General features: G+C 38.3%; 3 protein-coding genes across 3 annotated transcripts in view; 2 read left to right on the plus strand and 1 right to left on the minus strand.

The window, feature by feature from the left end:
* The first annotated feature begins 279 nt into the window (after nucleotides 1-279).
* LOC136850739 (uncharacterized) lies at nucleotides 280-636 on the plus strand. The gene has a single exon (XM_067124662.1). It carries the CDS (start codon nucleotides 280-282, stop codon nucleotides 634-636), a length of 357 nt encoding a protein of 118 aa, XP_066980763.1.
* Nucleotides 637-742: 106 nt separating this feature from the next.
* Nucleotides 743-1,873, plus strand: LOC136850745 (uncharacterized). Its single transcript, XM_067124676.1, has 2 exons — nucleotides 743-1,262; nucleotides 1,818-1,873. Exons 1-2 carry the CDS (start codon nucleotides 743-745, stop codon nucleotides 1,871-1,873), a joined length of 576 nt encoding a protein of 191 aa, XP_066980777.1.
* Nucleotides 1,874-17,643: 15,770 nt separating this feature from the next.
* Nucleotides 17,644-19,172, minus strand: part of LOC136850747 (aspartic and glutamic acid-rich protein-like) — a 28,087-nt gene continuing 26,558 nt past the window's right edge. Inside the window, exon 4 of the mRNA XM_067124692.1 lies at nucleotides 17,644-18,345. Coding sequence (XP_066980793.1) covers nucleotides 17,644-18,345 — 702 coding nt within the window. The remainder of the gene's footprint in view (nucleotides 18,346-19,172) is intronic.

Genomic DNA, 19,172 nt, shown 5'->3' on the forward strand with positions numbered 1-19,172 from the left:
GGATAAGCATTTTGTGTGCACAGGAGACTAGATGGAGGGGAAATAAAGGGAGAGAGCTGGGATGTGGATATAAATTGTTATATAGTGGAACAAATAAGGAAGGTAGAAATGGAGTGGGAATAATTCTATCAAAAAGCTTAAAAGACAGCATAATAAGCATGAAGAGGACAAGTGACGGGGCAGTGGTTGTAAAACTGTCCCTAGATGGAAAAAAGTCAACATATGGACTGACAGTTGAGTGAAATACCAGCAGAAGAGAGATTAATTATTAGTAGTGACATGAAGGGACACGTAGGAAGGACCAGAGAGGGTATTGAGAGGGTGCACGGTGGCTGGGGAGTTGAAGAGAGAAATGATGAGGAAGAGAGAGTTGTGGATTGCACAGCCTCATCTGGTCTGGCTATTGACAATTCTTGGTTTGAAAAGAAAGGAAATCAGTACATCACATACAAGAGTGGAACAAGAGAAAGTCAAATTGACTTCCTCATGTGCAGAAGGTCACACCTGAGAGAGATGAGAAATTGTAAAATTTTAAATGGAGAGTGTGTGGCAGCACAGCACAGGGTGGTGGTTATGGACTCAGAAAAAAGGAACACAGTAAAAGGTGGGCCTACATGTGTCCCATCAACAATCTAGTGGTGGAAGCTGACACAAGAGGAGGAAGCGAGGCACGAATTTAAGGAGAGTACTGAGGGAAGTTAGATTGCTGGAGGGAGTGCAAGAATGGTGGAATCACAACAATATGGTGATAAAGAGAGTGGGTGGAGAGATGTTGGGAAAGACATCTGGAAAGAAACCTCCTGATGATAAGCAAACCTGGCGGCGGAATGATGAAGTGACAGAGGAGGTGAAAGCCAAAAAAGATGCAAAAAAGTTCTGGGAAAAGTATGGACAGCAAGAGGATAAGGAGAGGTACCAAAGACATAAGAAACAAGTAAAGAACGCAGTTGCACAGGAAAAGGCTAGGGCATTAGATAACACGTACAAAGAGCTGGAAACACCTGAGGGGGAGAGAAAAATTCACAGAACTGCAAAGTCGAGGGACAAGAACAACAAAGACTACTCCCTTATAAAACAGGTTAAGGATGGGAATGGAGTGGTTTTATGCAACGAGGAGATAAAGAAGTGGAAAGAATATTATGAACACCTGTTAAATGAAGAAAATCCTACAGAATTCTTTGAAGATGGATTCCAGAACCTGGGTATGACACGTGCTATTAGCAGGAAGGAAGTAAAGAAGGCACTAAAGAAGATGAAGAAGGGTAAAGCAATAGGACCAAATGTAATTCCTGCAGAGGTGTGGAAGAGCCTGGGAGAAGAAGGAATAGACATGCTGTGGGACCTGGCAAAGAAAATATACACTCAGGAAAAGATACCAAAAGAATGCAGAGAAAGCTTTATTGTGCCTATCTATAAAGAGAATGGGGACATCCAGGATTGTGCAAACTACAGAGGAATGAAGTTAAAGTCTCACATCATGAAAATCTCAGAAAGAATAATGGATCAAAGAATTAGAGAAGAAACATCTGTAGGTGAAGAACAGTTTGGTTTCATGCCAGGAAGAGGAATGACAGATGCAGTGTTTGCCCTCCGACAGATGATGGAAAAACACTGGGAAAAGCAGAAAGGACTGCACATAGTATTCATAGATCTGGAGAAGGCATATGATAGAGTACTACACCAAGAGGTTTGGAGGTACATGTGAGTAAAGGGAACACCAGAGAAGTGTGAGGTTGGTCCAAGATATGTATGAAGGAGCAAAAACGCAGGTTAGAGGCAGTGTTGGGTTAACTGAATGGATACCACTTTGTTTTCAGGACACGAGGCCAGGAGGAGATTAATTTCTGGTGAGAGGCAGAATAAACCAGATTAAGAGAAAGGTGTGGCGCCTGTAGGAAGACCTGGAATGGGCTCGCCACAAGGCGACCCATGATTCAAATGATGCGAGCACATAGGGGAGCGACACCAACCCCATCTACCAGAGGAAAGCCTCATAACCCCTGACAGAGGTCTTATAAGTGCCTCACTGAAGGAACAAGAGTTAGAGACATAGCTGGATGCGAGCAAGACACATCTGCCCTTTGCATTCCCTCTTGGTTCAACAATGGCTGATGATGGAAATTTGGATGTAGATAACACACTGAGTGCAGGCTGGATGGAAAAATTGGAGAGAGATGTCAGGTGTCTTGGGCGACCACAGAATCAATATAAAGGTTAAAGGAAGAGTGTAGAAGACAGTAGTGAAACCATCTTTGATGTATGGAGCAGAAACATGGCCGGTTAAGAGAATGCAAGAAAAGAAACTGGATGCGGTAGAGATGAAAATGCTCAGGTGGATGTGTGGAGTAACAAAAATGGACAGGATCAAAAATGAAAGAATAAGAGGAACAACTAAAGCCGTAGAACTATCAAAGAAGGCCCAGGAAAGAAGACTGCAGTGGTATGGCCATGTGATGAGAAGGGATGAGACTTATGTAGGGAGGAGAGTGATGCAGATGGAGGTGCCTGGTGGGAGAGTAAGAGGAAGGCCAAAGAGAAGGTAGATGGATGTAGTTAGAGAAGATCTGAGAACAACTGGCAGAGGACAATATGTTTGACCGAGCCAGATGGAGGAAAGCTGGGAGTGATAGACAGTAGGCGATCATCGGACCTAGCAAATGTAAACTAAGAGCTGCAACACTAGGCCCACACATGTTTATATATATATATATATATATATATATATATATATATATATATATATATATATATATATATATATATATATATATATATATATATATATATCACTAAAGCAATTCTACAGCAAAGCAAAAATCTGCAGTTCTTTTTCCATTCTTATAACCACTGAATCTGGAATGAATACATGCATAGAAAAAACTTTAGGCGTCAATGCTTTAGAAAGCTACGTAGCCGCCTAATCTCAGAATTTGAGGTTCTTACTCAAGGCGTGCCTTTCACATCAAACTTCCTCAATCCCGTGTTGTCGTCATGTTAAATATACATCAGAGGATCACCACATGTTCTAAACCATTATGTCAACTTTTCTTAGTTTCCTCACCTTTTTTTTTCTAACGAGCCTACATAAAAATATACGCTTAAAATCGTCCATTTTATTCCAGTTTCCTTATATATATATATATATATATATATATATATATATATATATATATATATATATATATATATATATATATATATATATATATATATATATATATATATACACAGACATATAATGCACACACACACACACACACACACACACACACATATATATATATATATATATATATATATATATATATATATACTGTATATATATATATATATATATATATATATATATATATATATATAAATATATATACATATATATATATATATATATATATATATATATATATATATATATATATATATATATATATATATATATATATATATATATATATATATATATATATATCAATATATATATATATATATATATATATATATATATCTCAAGATGAAGTGGTCAAAGGAACAGTCAAGGTAATACTTATACAGTATATTCACAACCCAAAGAGTATAGGAAAAAGAAAACACAAAGGAGAAACGCAATTGGTCTTAACCTCTCCAGGAGGGTTGTAAGGCAGGGGGAAAGATCCAAGAAGGAAGTTTCAAAGCTTGACTGCAACAACAGCAGAGAGAAAGAAAATGTCACCAAGCAGTTCAATCTGAGGATTATTGATTTCCAAGGAGTAAACTGGGGAAGATGCGGTCGACAAGCGTTATGAGGTCACATGAGCGCAACAAGCAGTGGCCGAAACGTTACATAGAGGAAACAAAGAAGTCGCCTTTTAGGTGGAGAGAATAAGACGATGTTTAATGCATACACACACACACACACACACACACATATATATATATATATATATATATATATATATATATATATATATATATATATATAATAATGAGCGCAACGTTCAAAAAGAGACGCATTACGCCAACACATGTGTTTCAGAGAGATGAGTAATAGTAAAATAGGGCATTTAAACCAAACAATTTATTAGTTGCGTACGTATCAATCCGAACTACTTCAGATTTCCAAGAAAGTTGGACTGTGAGAACAGGGATAGGGTTTCCAGATTTATAAGCCTGTCTCCTACTGTGCGCCCAACAGAAGAGTGATACCTCAGACCATACTTTAACATTTTCTGACATCTGAGGGAAATCAAACTTATACCCTCTAAAACGAAGTTATCTACTGTATAATCTATGTAGCCCAGAACATTTACTCTCAAAGGTTTAAGAACAATGAGATCAATTCTAAAGTTGGTGAGGAATAAAGGGTAGCAGGAACATGGCAGAAACTACCAAGATTTTCTAAAGAGTCGTCAGTGGAATGTAAGACTAGTTGAAATGAAAAAAGGGATTGATTGATCAAGTTTTCTTTATGAAAGTGAATTGTGGTTGTATGGACAATTGAAAACGTTAAAATGCGTAAAATTATAGAACGTAAGGAAAATGGAAGTACCAGCATGTTTGAGGATGGTTAGGTTGAGTGAAGAGAATGGGAAACAGGTGACAAAAAAGAATAAAGAAATTTTAGAAAAAAGCAATTAAAGAAGGTGCAAACAGAGTTGAACTGGTGGTGATAAAAATATTAAAACATTGGGCCTTAGTATCCCAAGATCGGAAAAGTGCATTCAAGGTGAAGAGTCTACATGTGTTATGCAAGGTGGAATGCCGTGTTCACGAATCATCTGCTAAAGTGGATGTAACAGCTTATATTTTCGTTTTCTTTTTAACCCAAGACACTCTTCGCTGACTTTATCAGGAGACAGCATACAGTTGTCAGTAGCAGGACAAAGAGGCCGCTGGTAAGACTAAGTTACTCTTCCACAAGAAACCGCTGTGAAAGCATCTTCAGTGTAAAATCTGACTTAGAAAACTTGAAAATCATCTCGAAGGTTTCTTCTGCTTTAGAGCTAAACGTTCAAAAACACATCATCATTAAAACGAAGAAACAAGGCTAAACATAAACAGCAGTGCCTATCCTCTATACATATTTTAATTTATGCTTAATTCATTCTTTGTACATATTGTGAATAGTTTCTTATATTTTATTAATATTCTTGTAAATAGTATTTTTAATTGTTTTTAGCATTTCCCATAATATTAATATATTTTAATGTATTTATGCATGTCTTAGAACTGTTAATTTCTGCCTTTGTGAATTGTTTTTCCATTTTCAGTTTTGAAAATGCTATTGCTACACGTAAATTTAGTGAAAAGTTAAATTACATAAAAAGCTGTGGATATGGTATATGTTCAAGTGCTTATCCCTCCTATGATTCCCAAGAGAAACCTCTGTGTCAAATGTCATCAGATCCCGATACAGAACCCACAATTACAATTCTGCCCAACCTGAATTCCATTCACTCCACTGAAACAATAGTTTTGGTACAATGAATATTATCTCCATTTCAAAAAACTTAATAAACGAATCAAGGGTAAACACCTAATCAAGCGTGAAAGAAATACTATATATCACATTCAGCATTATAATTCACAAACACAAAAGACAGTTTCTTAGTTAACATTACGGTGGAAAAATCCATACGGCTCCTGAACACACGCGCAAACCCACACACACACACACACACAGAGAGAGAGAGAGAGAGAGAGAGAGAGAGAGAGAGAGAGAGAGAGAGAGATCAAGGAGGATTTAATCAAAAGAGAAAGGGCCCCGCCCTTATCCGTTAGTCCCTATCGCCTAATTCTTTCCTCAAAGCGAAGTTTACTTTAATTACGAGCATTGCTCATTGTGCAATGATTTCTTCTCTACTCTGAGTGAAATAGTATGTGTATATATATATATATATATATATATATATATATATATATATATATATATATATATATATATATATATATATATATATATATATATATATATAGCTAACCAACCCAGCACTACCTGAGATAACTCTGAATGACAACCAATAAACTTTCTCTCTCTCTCACTTTTTCCCTCTTTCTCCTCCCAAATCTGCCCTCTACTCTCTCCAACCCTCCCTGTCTCTTTCCTTCTTTCTTTTTCCTAGCACCCCTCTAATCTCTCTCTCTCTCTCGCTTCCTCTCCTTCTCACTCTCTGTCACCCCCTTCCTAATCCCCACCCCCTTTGGTACCATGATGTCTTACCCCCAAAGTATTCTTTTCCAGTTAGTAAGTCATATGTATACTGAAATTAGGTACGATAAATTCGTAAAGTTAGTAAGTCTACAGGCAGAACCAGCCCCGTTTCAGGGAAGCCCTTCCCACCCCCATCCCCTTTGGTGCCCTTTGGTGCTAGTGATGTCTTACCACCACAGCGCTGATTTCCACATAGCAAGTCATATTATACCAAGTTTGGTTGAAATTGCTCAATGCATTTCAGAGTTATTGTGGCATAAAAACACACACACACAAAATTATTAATGTACAGTACATACATACATACAAACATTTTTATACATATATAGATATAACATATAAATATATATATATATATATATATATATATATATATATATATAGATAGATAGATAGATAGAAATATGTTATATATATGGATATATATACACAAATATATATATATATATATATATATATATATATATATATATATATATATATATATATATATATATACTAGCTGACGAACCTGGCAGTGCCCAGGAAAACTCTGACCTGACAACTGATAAACTCTCTCTCTCTCTCCAACTCTCCCTCACTCTTTCCCTCTTTCTCCTCCCTAACACCCCCTCTACTTTTTCTCTCACTTCCTATCTCTCTCTCTCTAATTCTCTCCCTTTCCTGTTAAGATAGTTGCTTCAATTACACTGCCCAGCATTTTTTACATTTTATATTTCAACTCTTCTCACCTCCCATTCCTATTGGGGCTGAACTTGGACTTAAAAGGTATCAGGAGTGTCACTATTCATCTCTGCGACCTCCAAAACTATGGATTAGACACTAATACCTGACATTTTTGACATTTTATTTTTCATCCCTTCGCACGTGCCCCCCTCTCCTATCAGGGATGAACTTTGGCTTAAAGGGCATCGGGAGTGTCACTATTCATCTCAGCGACCTCGAAAAGTATGGATTAGACACTAATATCTGTTGTTTTCAATTATTTTTACATGTCACCCCTTCCCACTCCCATCCTCTTTCATGCCTTACCCACACAGTATTCTTTTTCAGATATAAATCAAATGTATACCAAAATGAGGTATGATAAACCTGTAGAGTTTATTTAGTTACTAAATCTACGGACAAAACCAGCCCCGTTTCAGGAAAGCCCTTCCCACCCCCATTCCCCTTGGTGCCCTTTGTTGCTAGTGATGTCTTACTCCTACAGTATTCTTTTCCAGAGAGCAAGTCATATGTATACCAAGTTTGGTTTAAATTGCTCAATGTGTTTCAGAGTTATGCTGGAACATATGCACACACATACATCCATTTATATATAGATATATATACACTACATACATACATACACTGCATAAATACATACATACACTACATATATGCATTACATACTGCAATAATAATTTAGAAAAACAGAATGCTACTAGACCAAGAACCCCTAGACGAGAACTGAAGTAAAGAATAAACTATGAAAGAGAAAAAGCTAATAAGATTCACAACTAAGTAACAGAAAGTAAAGCGTGGTACCTACACCAAAGTTTGAACTTCCGAAGTTCTAAACAGTTCAACTACAGGATTAGGAAGATCACTCCATAATTTGGTCGAAACAGGAATAAAACTAATTGAAAACAGTCGTAGTAAAACCTCACAGAAGAAAATTCATTACTTAGATCTAACTGCAAATCTAGAATTGATGATCAGAATCATGAAATATCTTATGCACCATGTTCAATGAGCTAACTGACCAACGGTACCAAAGAAAATATCAAGATTTGAGATAATAAATTTAAGAAATCTCCAGGTTTTGTCAGCTGCTGAAGACAAACAAGAGAAAGATATTAATAAAATGGAGGAAAACAAGAATTAAAACATTTCCTCATGACAGACAGGTCTGCAGAATCATTGTAAGACTTTCGCAGAATATCGATATTTTTGTACAACTGAATAAAGATATAGACAGGTGTTTGAGAATATCACCACCAAGAAAATCAGATTTTATGCCCCAAATATTCTAACTTCAGACAAGTATATACCGATTTTACTTTTTCTTCCCTTTTTCCAAAAGCAGCCAAGGAATACGAATTTCATAGTTTCAAAAGACAAACAAATGTGAAACAGCAGTTGGGTTTTACCTAACAGCCTGATTCCAGGGACTGGATGCAAACTCTTTCACCATTTTCCTTTTTTTTTTTTTTCAAGATTAGTTATGCACCTTGAAGCCTCTGACAAGACAACACGTATAAATTAAACTTAATCTTTACACATGAAATAAAAAGTTGGTGTACTTTTCAACATGGGGAAGAACAGTGTGTTTTCTCAACTAAAAATCTGATATATTTTTGCAAGTATATTCAAAACAACAAAAGGGGAACATGATGAAAGATAGACAGTTCGTATTTGTTTGCATGGTTATTTAAGTCAAAAGTAAGGGATCGTGACCTCTGATTACAGAGGTATATTGATCCTTATTCACCTCCATAAGAGATTTATCTGTAGTTTGACTACAACAGGTTGAAGGTGTAACATCTTCTGGTGCTTTAAGGATATTTTCCATCTTGATAATGATGAAGTGCGTGGCTAAAGCTGCTAAACTAGACAGTATTGGATTCCCAAACCGGAATGGCTAATGGAATTTTTATGACCTCCCCATCACACCTCTTGCATGCATTAGCTGACCCTATGGGATATAGAACAGGAGGCTGTGACCTCCCTTCCAGGATTAAAAAAGGTATGGACATCAACTTCTTCAACACTTGTGGGTTCCTTTTGACACTGAACTACACTTGGTCCCTCATCCAGCAAAAATAGAAGTACGGATTAAAAGGGAAGACTTCTACTTACAGAAATTAGATTAGGAATTAAACACAGGTGTTCCAGGAATTAAACTCCTGTGAATTTATGGTGTCTGGTGGACGCGTGTGTTCGTTAAAATCGTGTCAAGCAATTATACAAGTGTCATAAAAGTGATATACAAATGGGGAATAAGCATGATATGAATAAAAATAGGTATAGGAGTGTGAAAAAGCAAATGAAAAATAAAAATGTGGTAAAAAATGGGTGTTGTGCCTGACGCTGACTGTCTCAAAAGTTTATTTGCAATAAAAAATTGACTAAATTCATAAGTTGTTTCACTTAGTTAAAAAAAACTGAAACAATGTTAATGCAAGATCTGGGTATGGGGAATCCAATGTCCTAAACTTGCTATCATAATTAGTGTTGTTAAGAATTTAACTCCATCCCCATAATTTGCACTATGCGCCAACTTTGACTAAAACTCAGTTAAGAGAATCAGCTATTGTGGCGCCAAAAAAAAAAAAACCATGTCTTTATCATACATTTATCCTTTCGCATATTCCTGTCTCCATTTCTAATTACATCACAATTATTCCCCATTTGTGTCTCACCTTTAAGACACCTGCATATCTGCTTGTTCATCAATTCTGACAACACACACATCCACCAGACACCACATATTCTCAGGGCCCTAAATCCCAAACACCCTTCTTTAAATCCCAAATCCAATTTTCGCAAGTAGACGACTTCACCTCAACCCTTTCCTTTTATCTGATGCAGATGGGTCTAGTAGCAAGTGCTGAAACGACTAGCATCCTTACAAAACTATCGGTAATACCTAGGAGGACCCAAGCCTCCGTCCTATGACCCACTGACAAAAATGATGCAGACACACACAGCCTGTAAGTGAGGTATCCAGTGTTGCCAACGCAACATAGTATGAAAAATTTTGCCGAAAAGTTACGGAAGTATTCACAAACAATTTAAAACTCAGTGGAATCTGGACAAACCTCCCCCTCAACCAATTTAATACAGTGCTGACTATATTGTGTGTCGTCATGTCACTATCCCTACACAATGACGGAACTGGAGACTGAAACATGAAAGCGATAACCAGGAATGCGTATGCAATGTGTCATTCTTATACCGAAATACCGCAACATTAATCAACTGGCACATGTATTCACTGGCTTTCAGCATGCCAGCGAACCAATATATGCATATCATGCACACGTACCCCCTTGTACGTCGTTGTATGTTTATCATCATTAAACAACTCTACACACACACACACATATGTATATATACATATGTGTGTACAGGTGTTATGACAAGTGAAGGTGGGAAAGTCAAGAAAAAGCAAATTAATGGAGTGCCAGACTAACTCCCCTCCTCCACATCACTTGCAGAGCAATGAAACTGACTTGTGTAAACAGAGAAAGGGGAGTAAACATCCGCAGTTACTCCAGAAAAGAACAAAATCCCGGTTGGCAAACAAAAAATACTCATTTAGGTAAAAAATACAAATCTGCGAAAACAAAAAACTTAGTAGAGCAAATAGCTAAACTTATTTGAGTAAACAAATATCGCCCAACCACCTGAATTTTTTCAACATGAATTATCTTTAGCATTACTTAGAACGTACCTAACCATCCCCCACCTCTCTCTCTCTCTCTCTCTCTCTCTCTCTCTCTCTCTCTCTCTCTCTCTCTCTCTCTCTCTCTCTCTCGTGATCCTTTGGGAATTAAAGAGAAGGAACAAAACACAACAACACACACGTACTTCGCAATCTCTGACTAATAACTAACTGATAAGTTGATGAAACTTTAACATTTGTTAACCGAACTAGCAAAATGATCACTTCCCCATTCACATCGGAAATAAAAATAAATTTAAATGAGTCCCGAGCTATCTCATGAACTACAAGGTAAAGCCTTACTGATTATACACACACACGCACATACACACGCGCGCGAGCACACACAGCTTATGCAGCTACTCTTAGCTTTAAATCATCCCTCAACGCCATCAGCATCTAAATTAAACAAGTAAAAAATGCGCCGAAGCTTCTTCGGCGCAATTGAGTTTTCTGTGCATCGTGTAATCAAGGCCACCGAAAATAGATCTATCTTTCGGTGGTCTCGGTATAATGCTGTATGAGCCTCGGCCCATGAAACTTTAACCACGGCCCGGTGGTGGCCTGGTCTATATCGTTGCCAGACGCATGATAATGATTTTAACCTTAAATAAAATAAAAAAAAAAAACTACTGAGGCTACAGGGCTGCAATTCGGTGTTTGATGATTGGAGGGTGGATAATCAACATACCAATTTGCAGCCCTCTAGCCTCAGTAGTTTTTAAGGTCTGAGGGCGGACAGACAAAAGTGCGGAAGGACAGACAAAACCGGCGCAATAGTTTTCTTTTCAGAAAACTAAAAGCGAATACTATAGCTACTATGGACAGAGTTCCTTATTAACTGATGACTAAATTTACTGACGGATGTCTTCACTGAACATTTTTTCGGCGAGTGGGCTCCTACTATGCTCATAGCCAAAAAAAAAAAAAAAAAACCTTCCGATGGGGTTACATAACAAATTACAAATGTGTGAAGGCATAGCATGGAATTATGGGAGAAATGGTCTCAAAGTCTATAATAATAATAACGAAAAAGCTGTGTACATTGAGTCACTTCTTTCTTATGGGACAAGATAAGAGTCATCATGGGTAACAAAATCCTTAATCATGATACAGGCATTACTAATTTCCTCATCTATCACACTGAGTAACATTGAAATACTGGTAGTTAATATCTCAACAATTCAATATAACGTTAATTTCGAGATATGGTCATTTTGAATGTCTGTTGATAAGAAATACGTCGACCGCAACCTTTATCTATATGACAAAAAGCTATTCATCTACCCTTTTAACGACCCTCAAACGTTTCGCATTCACAAATTTTACTGAAGACTGTGGCGGTAGAACGTTAAAAACTCGCATGTGAGTAATTTCAAGTAATATCCTAATTTAGTGAGAACTAATTGAGATAACAATAGAGCATATGTGACGTTAGACAGTGGTAAACCGGATAGAATCATGAAAACTACATTATACACAAGTAGACAACTAAAATAACAGACCGTGTAACATTGTGGTAAGAAATAACACCACTAAATTCACACCAGATGTGCAATGATGTCATTCTTTTACAATTGTCCAGTTGCCTCTTTTTGGTGTTAACCAATGACATGTCATTTCTGTTAAGACACTTGTGTCTACTATTTCGTTTCCTCATCCAAAGTATCCCTCTCCTATCAGCTATAAAACATATTCTGGGTCACATCGTTCATCAGCAATAATACCTTCCAGTGGATCTTGGAAAGACCCACAATCATCATTGTTATTAACGTTACTTTTACTATTAATCATAATGTGGAAAAATTTGACGTAGGACAAACCAAGAGGCTACTGATTTACGAAGTTCATTAAAAAAAAAAAAAAAAAAAAAACTTTTACCAGCTGAACCCTTCGCATTTCTTGCACACTCATCAACTATAAACGTCTCTTTTCCATATAGTGCAACCATAAACTTTAGAATCTGCCTTGGCCGTCCACAAAACCATTCCCATTGTTATTGAATGTTCATAATTTACCATGTAAAAGCTTGATTCTAACTGTATCAACTGTTTGTTAGCTTTCACTAAAATGGGCGTATGCTTCTCGAAGACGAAGAGATTGATAAAGAAGAACAAAAGGGAACTCCCTGACGACTCCTCATGTTCACTTATTTCCCTGGAAAGCAAAAAGATAGAGGCGTGGCCCACTTCCGTGAACCAGCAACATCCCACAGATGCAGCGCATCATGCGGAGATGAATCACTCAACCAAATCGTACCCGAAAGATAATAAGAGCCAAATGACCTGTAACATATATTCAGCTACACGCGTTGATGAAAAAAATTCTAATAATATTCAAGAGTTTCAGATATTCATTCTTTTATCATCATAATGCATCAGTGATGCATAGAAAATGAACAAAAGGTTATGTTAGATGAAATTAACTGAAATGAGTTGACACAATAAGCACGTGAACTGAACTCTTCATCGATTTGCAGCTCCAATAAAATATGCATTACCGGTCGTAAATGAATGCCTTCAAAAATACTATAACAATGAACTTTAAAAAATGTATAGCACTCAAATTCTAATCAAAATTAATTGAACAAAGAGGAAAGACAAACCTACAGAAAGAGATGGCAGGAGTTGCGAATTTAAAATATTCCAAAAAGGGAGAATGGCAAAAACAAGTCAACAGCAAAATGAGTTACCTACATGTAACACTGCAACTAATGTAACAATACTTATGGTCGAGGAGGAAAATAAGAAAAAATGAAAGTCTTGTGAGAGATAAATCAGCTGTATCACACAGGATGTAAGAAAACAAAAGATGCCATCAAATATGGAAGGAAACTCCCAGAAGAAGAAGAAGAAGAAGAAGAAGAAGAAGAAGAAGAAGAAGAAGAAGAAGAAGAAGAAGAAGAAGAAGAAGAAGATGACTTTAAATACTTCCGTAAAAAATCAAGTGAAAGAAATCAAAACAAAACTGAAATGCCGGTTATGATGTCGAAAAAACGAGTACCAATACTATCAGTAATAAGAAAAACTTCCGGAAGAAAAATATGAAGAAGACGAAAAGGCAGGAGGAAAAAGGAAAAAGAAAGATGAAGAAAAGAAAAAGGAAAAAGAAAGATGAAGAAAAGAAGAAGCCTAAAAGAAGATGCAAACTGAATTGAAGCGTTTCCACCGCTGCCGATGAAGTCAGGGTTCATCAGGTATTCCGGGGCCGAACTAATCAAGCCGTCGTTTCTCTCGTCGACTTCTCTTGTTCAATGAAGACGTCAGAAGATGGTTGTTTCTTAGGACAAAACTGAAAGCAAGAATGGAAGAGAAAAGGAAGACGACGCCGGATAACAGGTACTACGGTGGAAAATTCTTTATTTGTAATGTGATTCTAACTTACAGTCTCACTTTGTGCTAATCAACTAGATAAGAAAAAATGGGAAATTAATTGCCACAAAAACAAATCGCTGAAGCAAATCGAAATGAAAGAACCAAACATTTGCATTAAATGTACAAAAACATTAAACATTTTTTTAATAATAATGATTATGACGATTGCACAATATCCAAACATCACTCACAACACAAGAAAATAAAACCCACAAACACACGTCATGCTAAAGAACATGTAAACAATAAAACAATGGAAGAACAAAAGATTGTGATCCGTAATTAACGTGAGGGTAAAACACAATACTTTGCACAAGGTTTTAATCTCTCTCTCTCTCTCAACACACAATGAACAAAGGTTTTATTTTTGAAAATGTTTCTCTCTAAATGCAAACATTCGTTACCCGTAACTAGCTAAACTATAATCAATATTACATTTAGTTCGTCATTCAATTTCCCGTACTGGTTTGTTTTGGGTTTCCCACATAAACTGGGAAACAGACATTCACCTCCCTCGAGAATTCTTCCTTTCATTAGCCTTTTCGCTATTGACAATAATTTCTTTATTTCCATTTTTCTCTTTCTGCACTTAGAAACAACTCAAAAAATCAGACAAACTGTATGTTACTAACATTTTCACTAATTATTAATTCCCATCATCCCATTTAGAGGATTCCAGGATTCTCTTGAGGCTTTAGCATTGCTGTTTTAGATTAAGCACCCTCGTGCTGGCACGGGCTCTTGCTCCTAGCATAGCCCTTAACTGAAATAGTCTGTGGAAATGAAAGAAAATTCCAGCGATCAACAAAAAGAATAGGAAGAATGAGACGGGCAGAGCTGCAGTCCCCTTCAAACCTTACGGTATTCATCAGTAAGAGGGAAAGTGTTATAGTCAGAAGCAGAGTTCGAGGATTCTGTTCACTGAGCAAATGAACCAACAGTAAACATTTACTTGCCAATGCCTTGGCAACATGCAACAAATAAAACAAAAGACGAAGAGATTCTACATTATGTAGCAAGAAAATCAGCTTTTTAAGTCCTTGTGTGGAGAAAGAGGATAGGAGGGCGGGAGGAGTCATCGTAATTGAATATTTGTTTGCACATCCAAACCAGCGGTGACCGAATAAATGGTTCCATGTAAACTTTACTTCAGAAGATAAATTTTTCTTAGCAGAAAGACAATAAAACTCGTAACACTGAGCGTGAAAAGCAATAAAACTTTTACATAAACAAAAAATACGGGTTGGGAAAAATATCCATAGAGCTTCATCCTATTATGACCATAACCAACCTATCCTATCGAGTGCACAGAGGCTGAGATTTCGGGAATACTCTCACGTGGGCAGAAGGCGTAGCCGATGAATACCAATTGGGTGGCCACCCACAAAATTAACTTGTCCACGCCCAGGTCTTTTCACCGAGAGTCCCCCCCAGGACTGGGCCTTCGCGTCTGCTCGGACCTTTTTATAGGAAAATTGAACTGCAGCGTCCTCGCCAGATTTTATTCCGCTATACTAAAAGAATTCTTTTGTATACTAAGCAATAAAACAAAGACAGCAAATACAATAAAACTATACACGACTAAACTAATAATAACAAAATCGACAATGACGACTCGCCCAATACTGGGAAAAAATGTGACAAACGCAGACAAGTGACAAGTTATAGCGATATGTCAGGCTACACTTACAATAATAAGTCAAAGTAACCTCATTCCAAAACTTAAAAATAACAGCCAACTGTGCATAGAAACTAACATAAATTGTCACATATGAAAACAACTTCACTTTCATTTAATAGTTTCTGTTGCCATTTGCAAAAGAACCTTGATGAGGGTTGTAACTAGGGAATAATTCAAAGAGATTCTAGTGCTGCTTTCGACTTAGTAAATCAAAAGGCACTTACATATAAACTTCAGAACCTTGGAGTGGGTGGATATGTTTTAGGATTACTTCAAGATTTCCTTACAGGCAGGCAGCAGCGAGTTGCTGTTCATGAGATCTTGAGCGATCCACGACCGATTGTGTCTGGAGTTCCACAAGGTGGTGTTCTTGGGCCACTATTATTTTTGGTATAGGCTATACAAGTGACATGGTTGCTAGCATGGAAAGCAAGATTGTTCAGTATGCCGATGATGCCACCTTTGTGAGTGTAGTAAAATTTCCACTTATGAAAAATGAAGCTACCCTTAGTCTCAATCGTAACATGGCGCTGATGAGATCTTGTACTGATGTGCCATCCCATCTCCCCGTTCAGGAGACTGAGGTCTGCTAAATGAGTCTTAAGCTTTAACAATACTAGGTATAACTTTGGACTCACATCTTACTTTTGAGAAGCATCTAATGAAAGCGTCAACAAATGTCGCACAGAAGCTACTGTAGTATTGTACACCCACCAAAGAAACCGATGTCGCCTCGCCAAACCTTGCTGGGAGAGATCATGTCCTTCTTGCTCTGAACGGTAGCTAAAGTTACAACTACCAATGCATGGTTACGATGGTTCGCATGAGAAGAAGAGGAGGGAAATTACCAAATTCAGACAAAAAGTGCAATAATAACTGAAATATATTTCAAGGAGAGAGAGAGAGAGAGAGAGAGAGAGAAGAGAGAGAGAGAGAGAGAGAGAGAGAGAGAGAGAGAGAAATTTTATTCTTTTAAGAAATGTAATCGTATTTGATTTCGATATTAATTATCTCTTTTAAGCACCGAGCACGTGGGGGTTGGGGGTAGGAGGATGTTATGATAAGGAGGTTAAAGGTGATGGGCAATGGGGTGTTGTTAATGTAGGGCTTGACGAGATTCGCTCATCAACATATTTGAAGTGGCGATATTAATACCCTTATTGATAACAGTTAATATCAATTATTCCAATTCGCCATGAAGACATAGATATGTATCATTATAGCATTACTTATATCATCGTTTACGTTCTGAATAGTTTTGAGGGAAAGTGGGGACCTGGTTTTCCGACGAGGGAGTTTGCGACACAGCCATGGACGATGCGTATCCCAAAAGCCAGTAGTTGAGTAGTTTTGACGGCTGGGGATTTGCAGCCTCTGTGTAACTTTATTAGCTGGTAAACACGATTATCTATATTACGGCAATCTCCACCATACTGTTGTCTTCTTTAGTCTATGTAATATATACTTATATATATATATATGGCATTTTTTTGTAGAGATAGCGGCGGCAAAGACAACTCTGTTGAACATATAACTCAAAGAGGTCGGATCATTGGTGAGTGGGAGCCTGGTGTTCCAACACGAGATATTGCCGTGAGCGTTGGAGTGTCAACTCGCACAGTCCAAAGGTGGATATCAAGATGGCGGGAAGAGGGAACATTGGCAAACAGACCTAGGAGAGGACGCCCGCGCATAACAACACGACAACAAGACGAACAAATCATTGCAGCATCCATAGACGACCCCCTGAAAACCTCAGTAACTATCACTCAAGAATTGCATCTCTCGTGCACTCCACAGACAACCAGACAGCAACTGAGGGAGCATGGGATCAGGTGCCATGTTCCGGCGGTCAAAGAGGAGTTAAAGGAATGGCACTGTGACACTCGTCTGGGCTTTGCTCTGCAACATGTTTACGATATCGATGACACGTCTGGCGACGCATCGGCACAAGATACGATGCTAGATATATTCAGGAGAGAGCTAGGAGTGGTAGGTCGTCCTCGAAGTCGACCACGAGGTCGTCTTCGAAGTCAACCTCGAGGTCGTCCTCGAAGTCGACCTCGAGGTCGTCCTCGAAGTCGACCTCGAGGTCGTCCTCGAAGACGACCTCGAAGGCGTCCTCGACGTCGTCCTTGAAGTCGATCTCGAGGTCGACCTCGAAGTCGTCCTCGACGTCGACCTCGAGGTCGTGCTCGAAGTCGTCCTGGAAGCCGTCCTCAAGCTCGTCCTGGAAGCCGTCCTCGAGCTCGTCCTCGAAGTCGTCCTCGAGCTCGTCCTCGAAGTCGTCCTCGAAGTCGTCCTCGGGCTCGTCCTCGAGGTCGTCCTCGATGTCAGCCTCTAGGTCGTCCTTGATGTCGTCCTCGAAATCGACCTGGAGGTCATCCTCGAAATCGACCTCGAGGTCGTCCTCGAAGTCAACCTCGAGGTCGTCCTCGAGCTCATAATCGAAGTCATCCTCGAGCTCGACCTCAAAGTCGTCCTCAAGGACGTCCTCGAAGTCGACCTCGAGGTCGTCCTTGATGTCGTCCTCGAAGTCTTCCTCGAGCTCGTCCTCGAAGTCGTCCTCGAAATCGACCTCGAGGTTGTCCTCGAAGTCAACCTCGAGGTCGTCCTCGAAGTCGTCCTCGAGCTCGTCCTCGAAGTCGTCCTCAAGCTCGTCCTCGATGTCGTCCTAAAGGTCGTCCTCGAAGTCTTCCTCGAGCTCGTGGAGTGCCGGATAATGCAACACTTTTATGAGATTTGATGGCTGAACCGATAAGATCACTAACTGGTATTCTGATGTTTAAGGGTTCGAGTCTTGAGGGGGAAGGGTATTTTTCCAAAATCGTCATTGGCAAAAGTTATGGTGCTTATGGATATCAGTTTCCCTAATTTGAGAGTAAAAACCGTCGAAATATGCTGCATCAAATATAACCAAAAAGTACAGAACCATAATAGCAGATGGCCGAACCGTCCCAAATAGCCACCACTCGAGACATAGTTATCAACAATTGTATGATTAATCTCAGGTGTTCTTAATCAGGGGTGCTCGCTCCTCTATGGGATGTAAGACCGATTCCTAGGGGACCTTTCAGACGTAAAAATTCTGGTAACACTTCAACAGAAGTTGTGTGACAGGGATATTTTTATTTCCTCGCTACTGACGTCATTTTGTTGACTATCAGATATAGTAACCATGTTTTCCCCCAGACACTTGCCCGTTCGTCTAGAAGGTGCCTAATGGGTGCGAGGATGAATATGAATAATTAAGACAAATATATATTTCTTTATATGCATATTAATTTTTTTCTCAAAACGAGAATAATAATAACGCTATCTTTGTGAATGAAAAACAACAACAAAAAAATTATCATTACACATCACATCAATTTTGTTTCTTAACATTTCTTTAATATTTTTTTTTCCTATTTACCAATTCTGAGGTGCGATAACGGACTGCTGATTTGGAAAGGGTGCAGGAGAGAGAGAGAGAAGAGAGAGAGAGAGAGAGAGAGAGAG

The sequence above is a fragment of the Macrobrachium rosenbergii genome, chromosome 3 (genome assembly GCF_040412425.1).
Source record: "Macrobrachium rosenbergii isolate ZJJX-2024 chromosome 3, ASM4041242v1, whole genome shotgun sequence".
NCBI classification, from domain to species: Eukaryota; Metazoa; Arthropoda; class Malacostraca; order Decapoda; family Palaemonidae; genus Macrobrachium; species Macrobrachium rosenbergii.